The 18,863-nt window shown below is 42.5% G+C and overlaps 1 protein-coding gene across 10 annotated transcripts in view; it reads left to right on the forward strand.

Moving 5' to 3' along the window:
* Nucleotides 1–18,863, forward strand: part of LOC112854707 (zinc finger protein 39-like) — a 49,093-nt gene that overhangs the window by 21,006 nt on the left and 9,224 nt on the right. For 9 of the 10 annotated variants that reach the window (XM_086681281.1, XM_086681287.1, XM_086681286.1 and 6 more), the window contains one exon: nt 13,860–14,014. In XM_086681281.1, the coding sequence (XP_086537407.1) occupies nt 13,997–14,014 (18 nt within the window). In that variant the 5' untranslated portion in view covers nt 13,860–13,996. Of the gene's footprint in view, nt 1–12,059; nt 12,173–13,859; nt 14,015–18,863 lie in introns of those variants that run through there. The other variant, XM_025918260.2, reaches the window with a different exon arrangement.

The following is an 18,863-nucleotide window of genomic DNA, read 5'->3' on the forward strand; positions in this document are numbered from 1 at the left end:
TTTAGGACAGTTTTTATTCCAGAGATTCATAGTGTCCATTATAATTTGCACTTTAAGCAGTCGTTAAATAAAACCCTACTAGAAATACTTGTGAGATAGACCTAAGGAAAATAAAAGGAATCTTGGAAAAGAGGAAGGAAAGACTGAAGTCTAATAAGTGATTAAATTAGAAGGTAGAGAAAGAGTAAGAGTGTAAATTCTAAAAGAGCATAAAGAGGTCATAATACCAAAAGCAGAAACTAATGATAGAAAAAAAATGAGATCTAGGTTTTGGGGAAAACTATAAAAATAGCAAACCTCTAGAGAGACTGATTAAGAAAAAAAGAGTTTGAGGGAATAAATTAAATAATCAACTAAAAAACGAGAAACTTAAACAAATTTTTAAATGTTTATTTATTTTTGAGAGAAAGAGAGACAGACAGGCAGACAGACAGACAGAATCCAAAGCAGGCTCCAGGCTCTGAGCTGTTAGCACAGAGCCTGACACAGGGCTCGAATTCACAAACAGTGAGATTGTGACCTGAGCCGAAGTTGGACGCCCAACCGGCTGAACCACCCAGGTGCCCCCCCCAAAACAGAAATTCTTATAGAAATTGGAATATATTTGCATTTAAACAACAGTAAGATATAAAAGGAAAATCGCATGGGCAGCAAGAAGAGAATTAGAAAATGTATGCTGTGGAATTCCTTATCTTTTTATGATTAGGAACAGATGTAATGTTTTAGTGGGAAAATTTATGGTTCTAAAGGCATATGACAGAAAAGATGGGTTAGGTACATCAGCAATGGTCAAACACAAAATGCACTTTAAAGAAGGCCCATTTAAAATGGACTCAAAAATTATAAGAAATACATCCCTAGGAATTAATCTAACAAAAGCTATGCAAGACAATTTTGGAGAAAATTAACAAGGTATTGAAGGGCACAAAGAAGACCTCAGTAAATGGAGATATTTTGAACATGTGAGTAGAGAAAAACCAACACCAGGATGACATTTTCCCCATATTAATCTATAAATTCATTTCAATTCAAATAAGATTTTGAACTATGTTTCCATGGGGCACAACCAGAAGGTCTTAGATTCATAAAGAATGGAAACATGCCCCAAAAAGGGTGAAAACACGAACCCTAATTTCTGTAAACGTGAGTGTGTTTACCTGCACAGGGAATCTGAGAACCAAGTGCAGGCTGTCCTGGATGCCACCGGCGTCACTGTAGCCTGTCTGTCCCAGCACTGTGACACCGGGCCCTTACATATGGCCAGAACCAGAATCAGAGTTGAAAGGTCAGGGCAGGATTTTGAGTTCAGGGTCAGGGGTTAAATTAGGGTCATAGGTGAGGGTCAGAGTATAGGGTTGAGGATAAGATTAAGGTCCAGTTTTAAGGATCTAGAGTGCACATTGAGAGCTAGGGTTTCTTCCCACACTTGCTCTCAAGAGGTGCTCTTTGAAGCCATGTTTCTCCAGGAACCAGACTCCCTGCTGTGTAGCCAAGTTAGGAAACCCTCGTTCACAGCAGACTCACAGTGTCAGCTGACTGAGCACTGACTCACATAAGCTGGTTTACCAGGAGAAACTGAGAAAATGCCCTTATATGGGCCTGATGAGTGTATGACTTCAACCTTGTCATGCCTCCCTTCCATCCATTACTCCCTGTTAAATGTGCAAAAATATTCACCTACTGCTTTGGCATCATCTCATGGCATGTTCTCCCGGGGGCCAGCACAAGGAAGGAAACAGGCATATTTTCTGCTTAATAAAAGTGTCTCAGAGAGTGAAAACGGATAGCCCAGTTACACAGTTTTCCAGTTGCCAAGCCTATTGAAGAACAAGAGTGTTCTTACCCCTCCATGCTGCCCAGAGCTCTTCTCCTGTCCCATCTCAAATGCCGACTGAGTCTGCCCCATGTCCAGTCTCAACACATTATCGCCATGCTCACTTGAATCCAGCTAGCGGATGAGAAAGCAGCATTGAGAACCAGGGGGTTGGCAGCCATGCCTTCTATTCATTTTCTCTTCACTGTAAGTGGACACACCAAACCCCAAGGAAGTCCTCTGGGAAACATCCGACCGAAATCAAGGAACAAGAGCGAACATAATTGGTGGACAACTGGCTAGTCTCTGTCCCAAGCTCGGAGCCGGGAGACCTCACAGAGCCTCACACGTGCTGAAGGAGAAGGCTGCCCTGCCCTGTCTCCCTGTGAAAATGCCCTCGGTGCGAGCTGCTTCCCCAGTGCTCTGGGGACACAGGGATACCTGGTGCGGGTCACCAGCTCTGCGCAGCACACCAGATGCCGGCCTGGTGCTCTGCTGTTGAAGCAGGAAGTTGACCCACTCCGCTGTGTGTCCGCCTTGGTCACGAGGCTCAGGTGCCGCAATGCTCATGTTCTGACTCTCAGCTTCTGCCCTAACTCCTCTCTCCTGTAGGGCCAAAGATACTCATCAGGGCAGGACTTGGCATGGACATGACCCATGCCTTCTGCTGTCCTGCCTTCCCTGTTCCCGTTTGGCATCCCTCACCGACACAGGAACACCTCTCTTCCCACCCACGATCTCACTGGTAACGAGATGTTTCCTCCAGGGGTGAGCAGACGAAGGAGCATAGCAACGGTGATGGAGAGTTGGGGCAGACTGGGAGAGCCAGGGAAGGAGCATTCCCACGGACAGTGTCAGATGCAGCAGGCTCATCAAGGCAGGAGAGAGCTGACAAGAGTCTGCTTCCAGCACATGGTGGCAGTGACACGTCTTTGCCAGAGCAGGCTCAGGGGAACAAAGGGGTGAGTCAGGCCACAGTAGCCAAGGACCATGCGGAGTGCCCAAGTCAAAGCGGTCTGGACCGCTCTTCCACTGAGTGTTGGTAGTAATGGGGAATGCGTCCAACTGAGTCCAGTATGGTATGCGAGATGTTAACATCAATGTAGTTGATAAAGCAGCAGCAGGACTTGAGAGGACTGACTCCCATTTTAAAAGAAGTTCTGTGTGTAAAATGCTGTCAAAAAGCATCACACACCACAGAGAAGTCATTCAGGAAAGGAAGAGTTAATCAGTGCAGCAAACTTCCTTGTCATCTGATTTTAAGAAATTGCCATGGCCACCTCAACCTTCAGCAGCCACCACCCTGATGAGCCAAAAACACTGAGGCATGACCCTCCACCCGTGAAAAGATTACAACCTGATGAAAATTCAGATGATGCTTAGCATTTTTTAGCAGTAAAATATTTTACAATTAAAGTATGTACATTGCTTTTCTGAGATAATGCTATTGCACACTTAATATTGTGTAGTGTAAACATAACTTTTACAGCACTGGGAGACAAAAAATTCATCTGACTCACTTTATTGTGATATTCACTTTATTGTAGTGGTTGGGAACAGAACCCACAATATATCTAAGGTGGGCCTGTATGTGGATCATCTTCCATATGCCAGGAGTGATATGGACACAGCTTCTGTCTTCACAATTTTGTACAGTATACATCCTTTATATGTATATATTTTAAATATTTATTTATAAAAAAATTTTTTTTAACGTTTATTTATTTTTTTGGGACAGAGAGAGACAGAGCACGAACGGGGGAGGGGCAGAGAGAGAGGGAGACACAGAATCGGAAACAGGGTCCAGGCTCTGAGCCATCAGCCCAGAGCCCGACGCGGGGCTCGAACTCACGGACCGCGAGATCGTGACCTGGCTGAAGTCGGACGCTTAACCGACTGCGCCACCCAGGCGCCCCTATTTATAAAAAATTTTTAATGTTTTTTATTCTTGAGAAAGAGAGAGACAGAGTGTGAGCAGGGGAGGGGCAGAGAGAGAGGGAGACACAGACTGTGAAGCAGGGTCCAGGCTCTGAGCTGTCAGCACAAAGCCCGCTGCAAGGCTCAAACCCACAAGCTGTGAGGTCGTGACCTGAGCCGAAGTCAGATGCTGAACTGCCTGAGCCACCCAGGCACCCTTGTATAGTGTATGTTCTCCTTTCCAACTTAGAAAAATCCAGAACATGAGATTCCAAGAGCTAAGTGTGCTTCTCAGCATTACACAATTGATGATGAGTTACTCACACAGGGATCCTTCTCAGAGGAAATGGTCATACTGTGACTCTCACCACATTCCATAGGAGAGTAAGGCCTTGCTCCGTGACTCCTCCATCCAGTGCCGTGGGAGGTCAACGTAGAAGAGGCACTGCCAGGCCATTAAATACTTCATTCATCTAACTGTTTTTGAAGTTGCAGCAGAATCAATTCTGAGGAGCTTGATGAACTTATTTTTTAAAATTGGGGTAGAATAGAAAAGAAAATATTAGAACACACCACAATTAGTAAAGGGTAAGATTCACTTTGTGAACTTTTTGTTTCAGTTGTGTGAGGGTATATAGGGATTTACTGGGTTGGAAGTAAAATGTGTGTCCTATTATGGGCTGAATTCTCAAAACGTCTGAAAACCACAAGTTACTCTCATTCACGCATCTCGCCTTGGAAGGTGTTCCGCAAGTTGCCTCCTGTATGTTGTAGTTACACATCTGCCTGCTGGAGAGAAGGTGCTGCCTTGATGAATCCCGTTAAGTGCGTGCGTGTGTGTGTGTGTGTGTGTGTGTGTGTGTGCATGTTGTATTACTGCTGCCCTCTTCTCCGTGACAGAGCCTGGAGCCTCAGGTTCCTGGAGTGCAGGGGCCACCAGAGCCGATTAAGATGCCCAACTGAAAGTGCAGGCTCCACCTTTAACAGTACCTTCCTATTCTTTTCTTTCCAGAACTCTTTCTTCCATCACGTCACCTCAACTGTCTCAATGCTTCTCTCCATGATACCTAAACCCTTCTCTCCTCCCTGTCTCATCCTCGTGCATGTGGTTGAAAGGGAGTATTGGGATTCCAAAAATTCCAGGCTATGATCAGAAACCTCCCAAAGTCTTCATTGCTGTCTTGCTCCATGACTGTCTCTTCCTCCTCTCTTTTGGCTCTTGTACTCTCTCTTCCCTGCTTCGCTGACAGATCAGCTTCTCCTGAAGCCTGCTCTCTCCATGACTCAGGGTGGTTCTTGGAGAAAGAGCTCAGAGCAAAGGGGCTACCAACGGGATGCAGAGGAAATGACGATAAAGTAGGAGTAGGAACTGACCCTTTTACTTTAACAAGTCTGGAGCAGGCACTTTCCCGGCAGAGTGTGTATTTGTGTCTCAGATATGTGCTTTTGCTGCCACTTTGGAAACACAAAATGTTTATACGTTTTCTTCTGTAAGTCTTCCTTTGCCACCTGTGTTAGAGGATGGAAAAGGGACCCCTTTGCTTGCTTTGGGAAGACGTCTCCTTCTCCGGGCTGAGTCCATGCTAAGTGTGCTGAAACAGAGCTGCTAAACATCCCGTGCCCACACATCCTACCCAGAGCACTACTTTAGGTCAATGCATTCCTTCCACGTCCTGCGTGGGAGAGCCGGTGCCCACCTGGAGCGGGCACCACCCCCGCCTGTCTGAGTCACCTGCAGCATCTCACATGCCACACTGCATCGATCAGCACAGGAAGGACAGTGAGCGAGAAATAAGTTCTGTTCCATCCAGTCACGGAGATAAATGAGACACAACACCATCAGACCAGGTGGGCCTAATGACTGCCTTAGCTTTCCAGACCACAGTGAGGGCACATGGAGACCCGTGGCGGTGAAATGGCAGAAGCGTGATCCAAGAGAGGAGGCTTCGGACCTGTGGGGCAGAGTCCTGCAGAGGATGGGGGCAGGTGGGGGACTCCGATGTCCTGCAGGTGTCACAGGAGAAACCAGACTTCCTTGCAGTTTATATCCCATATGTGACTCAGGCTCTATCAAGCAGAGATGTACTCAAACATAAGTGGTAGTTTTCAGTGGGGCAATTGGGTCTTCTGAGAAACACACGGGAAGTGCTACCCTCCTGGTGATGTTATTGATTCTGGTGGGTGATTGTGTTAGGATTGTTGGCTTGGGGACCACTCTTTGCTGAGAAGAGGTCAGTGTTCTGGCTAGGGTTCTCGTATTTGTTTTGACTTGACTTGAGTAGGAGTTGTTGTCTTGCTTGGGTTTCTTGCTGTCTTTGTTTTGTATTCCCCTCTATCCCCAGAAGAGCTGAGATACTAGCTTGTGTACACCGTTTATTTGGGAAATGATTGCAAAAAGCAACAATGAGGAAGTGCAGAAAATAAGAGAGGAGTGGAGGGAAAGACAGTTAAGGGTGTCCTGCTGAGCTGCTGACCGCTGTGCACAAGCTGACATTCATCCTGTTGGGTACTCTGTAAAAAGCTAGGTCATATGTATCTCAGCTGACCCACTGAGTCATGAGAAGCTATGGCTTGAAAGTTGGCCATGAACTCCTTGAACTCCCCACGAATGGAGTGACTGATCTCCCTTAGCTTTGGGAAAATTCCCAAGGCTGAATCATGGAGAGACAAGGTGGAGACGGGCTAGGGCTCTATCTGTGTGAGAGGGACTATCCTCCACCTCCATAGCTGGGCTGAAGGATGTAGCCAAGGACACCAATGGATCTCCTGTACTTCATTCTTGACAGTGTTCAGAGAGTTCCAAACCCCACATGGAGTCCCCTCTTGCTTGGATTTTCAAGGCAGTGGCTGGCAGCAAAATCTAAAATACAACATCATAGTGTAAAAAGCCACAGTTCCTTCTGGTTTAAGTAGCCTCCAGGCTCTAACTGACTTTTATTATGTCCTCTACAGACCTTGTAAATTTTAAATTAATGTCTCTAAAAGTTCACATTTGGGACTATATGACATTCCAGGGAAACACAGTCCCAGAAGGCATGTATTTACCAATACTGTAGCAAAAAGTTTATGTAATATTTCTTTTTATTTTCTCTGTATTATCTACTAAATTGTGTAGTGTGTCATGGTGGGTTTTTTTCAATTGCTTGATGAATTCTGTAATATAAACAGACCTTCTAAGTTATTGTCAAGTGTATTTTTCAGCATTTGCTATAATTTTACCCACTTCGTGAACATGTGTATTGCTATTATAGAATTAAAATAATTTTTTTAAGTATAATACCCCGGTCATGGTAGTATCTGCAAAACTTCCAAAGCACATAAATAATAATGACTCATTCACATAATACCGACAATTGTTTGAGCTTAGTTTTGTTTGTTAAACTATGTGTCATTACTCTGTGACAACTGCAAAGTTCACAAGTGACTGAGCATCCAGGTTTGAAAACTATGTGATTCTTAGAGGGACTTCCAGCACTATAGGGGGACCATTGATCTGCTCCCCAGCCAAACTGAAAATTATAAAACAAAACAAAACAAAAGAAAACAATAACCATTTGAAATCTGAGGAATCAGTTCCAAGGATATATGGCAAATGAAGAAATGTTAACTGGCTAGGAACTCAGTGAACTACAATTAGGATAAACACAAAGAAATCCAGTAAAAATGCTGAACGTGAATGGCAGGGAAGAAATCTTAAGAGGAGGAGGATAGACAAATGAAGACCTTTTTACTTAAAAAGGAAACTTTTTATCACGTGAAGAAAACCCGGTAAGATTAACAATGTACTTCTCAGCGGAAACAAGAGAAGTCAGAAGGAATGCAAATAACGTATTCAAATTGCCCAAAGGAAAACACTGTCAACCAAAAAGCCTATATCCATCAAAACTATTTTTCAAAAATGAAGATGAAAAAAAGACATGCCTAGATAAACAAAACTGAGGAAATTTGTTGCTATCCGACTTGCCTGACAAGAAATATTAAGAGAAGCTGTTCAAGATGAAAGTAAATGACCCCAGAGAGTAACTTGAATATATGCCCTCCAAAAGTAGGGGGAGGTACCAAGAAAGGTAATTAGATAACTGTAAAAGAGAGTATAAGTGAAAATTTTTTTACTTTCTTCTTTTATCTGATTTGAAAGAACTGTATAGAAAAGTAGGTATATAATGTCTTATTGGGCCTGTAATATATGAAAATATCTTTGCTTATAATAGTACAATGGAGGTGAGTGGGAGAGAATATGTATTGTGATAAGAAATCACTCCAGATGGTAACTTGAGACTATAAGAATAAATGAAGAGAATCATGAGTGATAAATAAGTTTAATACCTAAAAGTGCATTAAGTGTATCCTTGCTCTTCTTTTCTCAACTTCTTTAAAAAAACATAAAATTATGTAATAGAAGAATTATAATAAATTTTGTTTAGTTTGTAGAATTTTTAGATGTAACATGTATTAAATAATACTTTAAGAAAGGATGAGGTGCATATAGAGATTTATAGAAATCATGCTTTTATATGTAACTACAACTAAGTTAGTATGAATCTAGATCTGATCCTGATAATTTGAGATGTATATGGTAAGCTGAGGAAATAACAAATATATAAGGAAAAAAAATCATAAATGAAACTTAAATGTTACATAGAAAATATTAACTTTTGCAAAAGAAAGCAGTAAGGACGGATAGAGAAATGAAAAGATGTGAAACATAAAAAAAAAAACTAAAATTGCAAAAAAAAGTCCAAGTATATCAATAATACATTAAATGTGAATGGATTAAGTGATCCAATCATAAAATAGAGCTTATCAGACTGGATAAAGAACAAAATCTCATATCTGTGTTGTATACAAGAGCCAGACTTGAGATTCAAAGATAAAAATGGATTAAAAATAGAAGGATGGGAAAATAAATGAAATTCAAACAAAAATCTACAAGAATGCTATACTAAAGTGGTTATGCCGCTGTTAGACAAAATTGACTTTAAAACAAAAACTAGTTATTAGAGCTAAAGAGGGACATTTTTTAATGGAAAACTGTCAATTCATCAAGAAGATATAGCAGTTGTAAACATATATGCACCTAATGACAGAATACCAAAATACATGTAAGAAAACCTGACAGTAATAAAGGGAGAAATAGACAACAAAATGACAATAGTTAAAGACTTCAATACCTCATGTTAATAATGGATAGAACAACTAAGCAAAAGAATAACTAAAAACTAGAAGATTCAAATAACAGTAGAAACCAATTAGACTTAACCAACATCTGGAACAATCCAATCAACAACAGCCGAATATGCATGCTTCTCAACTGCCCATAAACATTCTTCAAGAAAACCCATATACTAATCCATAAACCAAACTAGAATACATGTAAAATGATGGAAATAACACAAAACGTAATCACAAATACAATCGCAATCACAAATAATACAAAACAAAATCACGATCGAGTGTTTTTCATAATTAAAAACAGAACGTAGTTAGGGAAACTCACAAATATGTTGAAAATTAACAACCCCCAAAATTACATTTGTCAAAGAAGAAATCAAAAGGGAAATTAGAAAGTACACTGAAATAATTGACAATTAACACACAACTTACCAAAACTCATGGGAGGCAAGTAAAACAGTGCTTGGGGGTCACTTTATTCCACAAATGTCTATATGACAAAAGAAAAGAGATTTTCAATCAGTAATGGAAACTTCCACCTTAAGACTCTTGAAAAAGAAGAGAAAACAGGGGTAGGAGAGGGGAAAAGAAGAGATAGAAACTGACCTAAAGCAAGTAAGGGAAGGAAATAAAGATTGGAACAGAAAGAAATGAAACAGAGAATAGAAAAACAAAAGAGAAAAATCAATGAAATCAAAATCAGGTTCTTTGAAAAGGTCAACAAAACTTACGAACATCAAGTAAATTGACCAAGAAATAGATAAGAGTGAAATTGCTAAAATCTGAAATAAAAGATTGGACATTACTACAGACCCTACAGAAATAGTTTTAAAAGGAATTATATGAACGACTGTACATACATTAGATAATTTAGATGACATGGATAAATTCCTAAAATACCAAAACTGACTCAAGAAAAAAATGTGAACAAGTGAAGAGATTGAATTAGTAACTTAAAAGTTCCCATCAAGAAAAGCCCAGGTCCAGAACTTCACTGATGAAGGAACACACATTTGAATGTTTGGGAGGGATTTAAAGGATCTCCAACTATCACACGCATAGGTGTTAAATAGAGGAATATGGGATCCAGGGGACTGAGGAAGGGAGGTGAGGGATCCCAGAATCTGAGAAAAGAAGAGAATAGGAAATAAAGACTGAGGTTCCTGGGTCTACACAGTGCAGCCGATGAGGGGCAATTGCAGGATGAAAAAAAGATACATAAATTTGAAAAGATGAGGTCATATTTTAGAAAAAGGGAAAACCACAGATAGGTCAGATAGGTCATGGGCCAGACAGTCAACCCCCACCCTTACCTCTAAAGTACACATCAACCCAATTACAAAAGCCAGTTTTATCCCTGTTTCTACAGATGCTGCATCGACAGCAGAAAGCCGAGTGTTGAATTTGTTTATAGCGTGACAGAAACCAGGGAAGGGAAGCCCATGTTGAAGCCCAACCCTCAGGAAAATAAATAAGATTCTGATGAGTAGATTCATGAATGGAAAAATCGTTGGAGTCTCTGAGCAAGTAATTACCAGACACTGGAAGTGTAAATTTGCACTGTTTTGGAGGGCATCCACTCTATGACCCAAAGATTTCATTCCTGTATATACACTAGAGCAGGTTTCCCAATAGTGTAATATCATCCTTTGAAGGCTTAGAAGTTATTTTAATGGGTGAGAATAGCATCTATTTATGAAACTGGTACATGCCTTCTGCGCTAAGAGGGCATTTGAACTAGGGGCGCCGGGTGGCTCAGTCGGTTGAATGTCGGACTCTTGATTTCGGCTCAGGTCATGATCTTACAGTTTCATGAGTTTGAGCCCCATGTTGGCCTCCGTGCTGACAGTGTGGAGCCTGCTTGGGATTCTCTGTCTCCCCCTCTCTCTGTCTATTCCCCACTTGTGCTGACTTTGTCTCTGTCAAAATAAATAAACACACTGAAAATTTAAAAAGAAGGCATTTGAACTAGCATCTATTTAATACGTTCATTGAGAGTTGCAGGTACATGTTTACATAAGTACCCCGTGATATTTCTGCCTCTGCATCCATTTTGTGTGCCCAAGGGGCATGCTGGAACCTCAGACTGACAATAGCCCTTCCCTAGATAACAGTCTGCAGAGTCAGGAACAAATGCAAATTCCTCATATAAACTTCCCCAGTATCCCTTGTGAGCAACAGTTCTCCTCCCTCCCACGACCTTCACCTTGTACATCCCTTAGGTAAGACCCCCATGGACCATAGCAAAACTGTACTCTTTCTGGTTTGAATTGACCCATTTGGCCTTATCCTTGGAACCCCAAAGCACATCAAAGGGGGACCATAATGAAGATGCGGTCCGTTCTGCTGCACTCACTCTGCCTGCACCCTGTCTTGACCTCTCGCCTTGTGGCCCCTTGAAGCATAAGGTATAGTTCCTCCTGAACCTGTGCGCAATAAACTTCTCCATTTCCCTTTCCCCCGTGGTCTTTCGTTGAAGATTGACTCAATCCCAAACTCCAGGATCTACTTTACAAATATTAATTTAACACTTGCCATATGTTTGTTAAGTACTTTAATAAAATGCAGATATTGTGGTAGTTCACTATTCACGCTTTAGTATGCTTGTGGGAAAAAAAAAAACCCAGTGCGTTCTATAACCATTACCATAACATAGCTAGCAATTAAAGCTAACATTTCATGTGATGTAATGTTTCCTCCACATTAGACTTTTCCTATTTAGAGACGACATCTCTATCATTTGGTAAAATCAGGATCTGGGGCACCTGGGTGGCTCAGTTGGTTAAGAGTCTGACTTCAGCTCAGGTCAAGATCTCATGGTGTGTCTGTGTGCTGACAGCTTGCAGCCTGGAACCTGTTTCGAATTCTATCTCTTCTCTCTCTGCTCCTCTCCCGCTCACACTCTCTCTCTCTCTCTCTCAAAAACAAGTAAACATTAAAAAAACCTTTTTTTAAAATGTCTTTCAAAGGAGTTAAAAAAAGTCAGGAATTAATAAGGGACGAGAATCCCACGTTTGGCCACGTGGGTAGACCCCAACTCTCATCCATCACCTCACCTCCCAAAGCTCCTAATGGACAGAGCACAGAGGTTTGTGGGAAATGTAGTCTCTCCGTTGCACAGACGTCTTCCCGCAGGGGACTCTGGGAGTCTTCCGGGCTCCCTCTGCGCACGTGCGGCCCCGCCCCCTTCCGCCAGGAACTTCCGCTCCTGGCTCCTCTTTCGCCGCTGCCCCGAGGGCCCTAGGCTGGGGTCTGTGTCCGTCCCTGAAGGTTGGTGCGAAGGTGAAAGGGGAGCCCTGCGCCACTCGGGGACTGGGCGGGCGAGGGGGAGGGGTCGTCCCCTTGGTGGGAGCGGGAAGGTGGGTTGGTGACTGATGGCGAGACGGGATCCGGCTCGGGCTGTGCTTTCAGTGGTTGCTTGGTCAGGAGAAGGCGCGCTGTAGAAGGTGCGGCATGTGCCTCCGGGAGCTTGGCGAACTGGGTGGTCGAGTCCAAGAGGCAGCGAGGGCGGGGGTGGGTCTGCAGATGGTCAGCGAGCGTCAGGGGCTGCGGTCAGCGTCCTCGTTCCAGCGGTGTCCTCAACCGTGGTGGCGTTCGGTTTGCTCACCTGTAACATGAGCGTATTGATGAGCAGTGAGATGTCCGCGATTTCCAGAGAGATCATCGTGAAAGGTGTGCGCACCCGGGTCTAAGGGTGAGGCAGTTGTTGTATTTGCAGGGTTTCTTGGCGTCTCCACAGCAGGCGGTGGCAGGGGTCAGGTCCCCCCCCCACCCCCCCGCACTGTGTAGCGTTGTTGCATCCACACGACTCCTGAAACAGAATGCTACGGGTACCAGTGACAGTTGCAACAAAGTTTATTACAATGAGAGGCAAGGCCGACCGATTGGGACCAACACTCTTGATAAGAGTGTGGCCCCGAACAGCCGGGGTACAGAGTTTTTAAAGCCGATCACATCGTTTTATCATTATCTGGGAACAGAACAGATAAACAGTTCCCAGATGAGTTAGAAACAGTTGCCAGATGAGTCAGAAACAGTTATCGAATGAGGTGATTATTTTAGACTTTCTGCGGCTAAGTTGCAACCAGTGGATCTCCTTGACCTTGTCTCTGATGCTCTTTTTTGAGCTTTTGTTTCCTTCATTGGTAAAGCCTAATTCACAAGAGTATGAAGTATGATTTACAAGAGTAAAAGCAAGGCTGTTATCTTTTGACTTTTAGTGTCAGAACAAAGTTGTTATCTTTCAAGCTAAGCGTTAGCCCTATAGTACAATTTAACCCTTACAGCGTGACCTTTTTGGTGATTTGTGTTGGCTGCCGGCTAAGCCGTGCGTCCCTAGCAGGCTAGCCCCAGGTGTCTTCACAAGATGATAGTGTTCCCGAAAGGTAACCGCTAGTGGAAAAGTCCTCTTCATCCTGTGTCTGGGTCACATGTGCTGAGCTGAGCTCCCTTTGACCAAAGCAAGTCGAATGGCAAAGCCCACGCCAGTGTTGAGGAAATGGTTACAGGGAAGCAGGTCATTGAGAACCATTACGGGAACAGTGTGCCACACAAGAAATGTACCTTAGGTTCTTTTCCTATAAAATCACAGGCCAAAAATGTTGAGTTGCAAGATGTATACTTTCCGTGAAGATAAGGTGTTTAAGCTACAGGTGTCCTCGTGGAAACGCAAATATGAAGCCCTGTGTGTATGTCTCTATTAATAGGAGCGTAGTTAAACCACCGTGGTTTAAATAAGCATCTTCAGAATTTTAAGTTAATTCTTACTAGTAACTGTTGATAAAATCAGTAGGACATGGGTGTTTTCAGTAACCAAGGATAAACTGCATGTGCAGTTAATGGGCTTGGGGGTTCCCCTGCAATAGGGTGTTTCCTGCTGTTTCTCAAGGTGTGAGGTTCTGTTGTCTCACAGCAGGTGAACCCCCCCCCCCCCCCCCTTGTTAATTGTCTTTTCTAGCTGTGTGTAGAGAGCCTCACACAAGAGAATCCAGGACCTGGGAGCAAGTCACCGCAGTCCTGTCATGACTGGTCCATTGGCCCTCTCTCCCAGCTGTCCTCCCACAGTCCTCGTTGCGTTTCCAAGAGCAGCAGAACATGCAGAATTCATCTCTGGTGAGTGGTTTGTTTGCTTGCTCCTCAGCTTGTTTTACATCGTGCTTCGTGAGCTTTACGCAGGGCAGTTCATAAATTAAAATAGAAAAGTAGAAATAAGTGAAACTCAGCTTCTGGGAAAAATACCTAAACGTGGAAATGGTGGCATGTAGGTATGGACGGGTTCTATGACCTGAGAGTCCTCCAAGGTGAGTGCAGATTCGTCCCTGATTTCTCTTTCTGATGTCGTGGAGAAAAGATAGGCACATTTGTTATCTTTTCAGAATGGCCCCTTAGAGGAAAGTGTGCCACATTCTCATCGGACACGAAAGCTTGCAGGCACAGAAGTCCGAAATGGTGCCTTTGTCGGTCACGGAGATGGTGTCGTGGACAGTGTTTCACTGCCAACCTGGAAATCAACATGTCCAGCATTCTGCAGCGGTGTCGGTCACCTGGGGCTGGAACACGGCTTGCTCACTAAGGGTTTTCTGGAGTTGCGAAAGTAGCGTCCCAGACAGCTTTTGGAAGGCCCTACTTGATCCTCGGCTAAAACTTGGGATGTCTGGGGGACTGAATTGACTGCAGGTCCTTCAAATAAGTCTCCCCACATTTCTGTCAGCTAGTCTGTGTAGGTTGTGGGGCCGACTGTTCAAAGTTGTATTTTTCTGACAAATATTTCCACTGCTGGTCTGCATCTTAACCTACTCAGTGTGGTCCCAATTCACGTCTTCTAAGTGAGGAAATAACCTACAACCTGCATTATCCACCTAGATTATAGTTAGACTCCGTGTACTGTGGGCGTTGCCTCACGTGAACCTTCTGCCGTAGTGACACTGCTCTCCAGGATCTTCTCCTGGACATTCTTGTCCGTTAGCTCCTGTGGCGGCCTGCCTGATGATTTCTTCTGCTTCCCTGAATTCTTCTCCTGTGTGTTTCTTCTCCTGAACATCGCTCTCCAAGTGTTCAAATCTGGCCCCCATATTCACACGATGCGGTTTTCCTTGACTTGTCTGGCCCTCTGTGGTTTGATAGTCTTGAGCATTTCTCTCCATCTTGGACCTCTTCCCCATCCTTTAGACCATAGGTCCAACTCCCCCGTGAATGTGTTTTTTGTGGCTGTCCAGAAGGCACCTCACACTTAGCGAGTCCCACCTGAAATCCATGTCGTCTTTTCTTCCCTTACATGTGATATACCTTCCATTCACCAGTGACTCTAATGAGATTTCTCCTGGATGCCTCCTTCTCTCTCAGGTATAATCTCCTCTTACATGAAGACCCATGTGTTTGTTTTGTTAGTTTATCCAAAATCTGCATTGGTGCTCACAGACAAATGTAGTAACTGTCTGTTTTACATTGGAATTGTCCTTCTTGGAAAAATCTGAAGGATGTATATGCCTGGTGATTGGGTTGGATCCCTCTTGAGCTGTGCTACTAGCCAACATGTGTGGTGACAGCTTCAGGAGTCCGGTTGGAGAAAGTATTCAGGAGTCAGTGATCTACGTTCAAACAAGTGTTAAGATGAAGATAGGCAAAGTATGAAACAAGGAGCTCAGATTTTTATAATTTTTACCTTTTATTTTCATTAATTTGTCAGTGATTCTATCTGTATTTTTTATTATCGTATAATTGAAATTTCTAGTTCAAAAATGAACTGTCATGTTTTCAACCTTGTTAAAGGATAGTTAATTTTTCTGTTCCAGCTAATCATTTAAAAGAAATGAGTAAGGAAAAATGGATGTTTGCATCAACCATAAATAGAATTTTGGGCTACAATTTGGTGAAAAGTTGGTTAACTTTTTTTATTTTGATAACATATACATAACCTGGAACACCTGAGTGGCTCAGTCGGTTAGGCATCTGACTCTTGATTTTGGCTCAGGTCATGATCTCACAGTTCATGGGTTCGAGCCCCATGTCAATCTCTGCACTGACAGCATGGAGCCTGCTTAGGATTCTCTCCTGCCCTCCCTCTGTGCCCCTCCCCTGCTTGCGCTCACTCCCTCTCTCAAAATAAATAAATAAGCAGTAAAATATATGTATATGTATGTGTGTGTGTATATATATATATATATATATATATATATATATATATATATATAAAACCTCGAATTGGCCGTATTGACCATTTTAATTAAAAATGTCAGTTCAGTGGCATCAGTTTTAATCATCTTGTGCAACTGTCTCCAGAATTTTTTCATGTTTCCCAAATGAAGCTCTGCTCATTAAATACCAAGTACCTGTCCCCTCTAATTCAGCCCTTGGCAACCATGATTTTATTTTCTATGTCCATGAATTTGGCTATTCTAGGGAGCCTCTATAGGTGAAGTCAGGCAATATTCATCTTTTCATGACTGACTCATTTTACTTAGTGTATTGTCTTCAGGGTTCAGTTGTGTCACAGGATGCCGTGGTTATAACATGTTTGTTACTCCCTTGAGGTTGAGTTTAATTAGTCTTGACTCTCCAAGCATTTCTTACATTTTTTTCTGTAAAGATTGGAAGAGGCAACTTTTCCAGCCCTAAACAGTAACAGATAAAATGAGAAATCCTTTGAAAGTTTTTCAGTCCTACAGGTTCCCAAATTTATAGTATCTCCCAATTTTCTTTCATTCCTGTTTGCACACTGAACTCTTTTTTTCCACCTGAGCTTATCACTTTTCCTATAGTATTTAACTAAAGGCAGCGACTAGTGCCTGATACTTACTACTAATACTCTGTTTTCCCACCTCTTTTTCTAAAGCTTTAAATCCATATGGTAATCATCACTCATGTTACTTCAGTAACATTAGGTACATAAGTACCAGTGATCATAAGTAACACTGATCTGCTATTTAGCCCCTGGTCATGGATCACCTTCCTCCCGGTTTCTTTGCACTGCTTGTTTCTGTTTGGTGATTATGCCGATTCATTACCAGTTAGGTCCACAACAAAGGTTTCATTCTTTCTTATGCTACCTATCCATCACGGATCAGTTTTGCTTTTTATCCTTTTTGTCTCATTCAGTATCCCAGACGGAGGAGCACTTTTTTTTACTGTAACATTGTTGGTCCTGTGACAGAGGGAGGACATGGTGATCTATGCATGGCTCTTCCAGCTTCTGCTTAGAAGTGACATGTGTCACTTCCATTGACTTGTTCTTGTTCAGTGCCAGGTACATGGAAGAATATAGATCTGTTTATGTGAGTTCCACCTCCAAGGGATACTAATCCTTTTGCAGAGAAGGGCACCTCAGGGAGTACTGTGGACTGCATTGTATTCCCCCAGAATTTGTATATTGAAGGCCAGCCCTAACTGCCAATGTGACTGCATTTGGAGATCAAGCCTTTAGAAAGTAATTATTGTTAAATGAGGTCCTAATGGTGGGTCCTAATCTGATAGGATTGGTGGCCTTATGAAAAGAGGAAGAGGAGAGATCTTCATTCCTCCACCATGAGAAAACAGCAGGAGAGTGACCATCTGCAAGCCAGGAAGATGGTCTATACCCGGCACAGAACTGGCTGACACCTGACCTTGGATGTCTCAGCCTCCAGAAATCTGAGAAAAATTTGCTTACAAAAGAATTTTTTTAAATGTTTATTTATTTTTGAAAGAGATAGAGTGTGAGCGGGGGTGGGGGGGGTGGGGTGGGGGGGGTGGGGGCGGGGCGGCTGAGAGAGAGAGAGAGAGAGAGGGAGTCACAGAATCTAAAGCAGACTCCAGACTCCAGGCTCGCTCGGAGCTGTCAGCACACGGACCAACGTGGGGCCCGAACGCACGAGCCATGAGATCATGACCTGAGCCGAAGTTGGAAGCTTAACCAACTGAGCCACCCAGGTGCCCCAAGAAATTTGCTTTTGAATCCATCTAGTCTAGGGCATTTGTTATGTCAGCCAGAGCTGACTGATAAGGGAGAGACACTAAATTTTGGTGAACAGAAGTATAACCTACCACGGTCTCTGTCTATTCTTACTTAATCTTCTCTATGAACTTTTAAATTAGCTTGTCTGTATCTAAGGATGTGTTGTTTATTAGGGTAATATTACATGAATTTCCTGATTATTAACTTACTGAGAATTGATATCTTTTTGATGTAGATCTTCCTACTTGTGAATATGGTGTCTTTCATTTATTAGTTCTTGTAGTCTTCATATTTTTTTCTCCCACAGCTTTGTATGTTTTCTGTTAATGTATTGATATGTATTCTGCTTTTTGTTGTTGTTATAGTATGAATGTTTTTGTATGTATGAAGACATTATTTTTATAATCTACAGTTTATAGAATTTTCTTATAGAAAATTCTTTTCTTTGTGACGCCTGGGTGGTGATTAAGTGTCCAGTTCTTGATTTTGGCTCAGGTCATGATCTCACAGTTGGTGGGATAAGAGTCGGGCCTGCTGGTGTGCTCTCCTTGTCTCTCTGTCTGTCTCTCTGTCTCTCTGTCTTTCTGTCTGTCTGTCTCTCTCTGGCCCCTCCTGATTGTGTGTGCACTTTCACTATCTCTTTCTCTGTCTCAAACTTAAAAAAGAAAATTATTTTCTTTCTATAGAATAGTTCTCATAGGATTCTTTTGAGTTTTCTACGTATAAATTATATTTAAATTATGACCGTTTTTACAACTATTTATCTCTTTTCAATTGCATTGACTGTTACCACTTGTAAATTGTTGAATAATTGTGGTGGGAGAGCACCTTTATACTCCAGTGTTTCCTCATGAAGTGTGATGCTGCCTCCGGGGTAAGACATACACATTTAATCATTTTAAGGAAGAATCCTCTAAATCCCCTTTGGTTAATGGTTATTATTACAAATGGGAGAATATTTTGTAGATACTTGCTTAGTGTCTATTTGAATCATCATAGGACTTTTCAGAAACGTGAACATGATGACGTGTA

This window comes from Puma concolor, chromosome D2, assembly GCF_028749965.1.
Source record: "Puma concolor isolate L17-30 chromosome D2, mPumCon1.1.hap2, whole genome shotgun sequence".
Taxonomy (NCBI): Eukaryota; Metazoa; Chordata; class Mammalia; order Carnivora; family Felidae; genus Puma; species Puma concolor.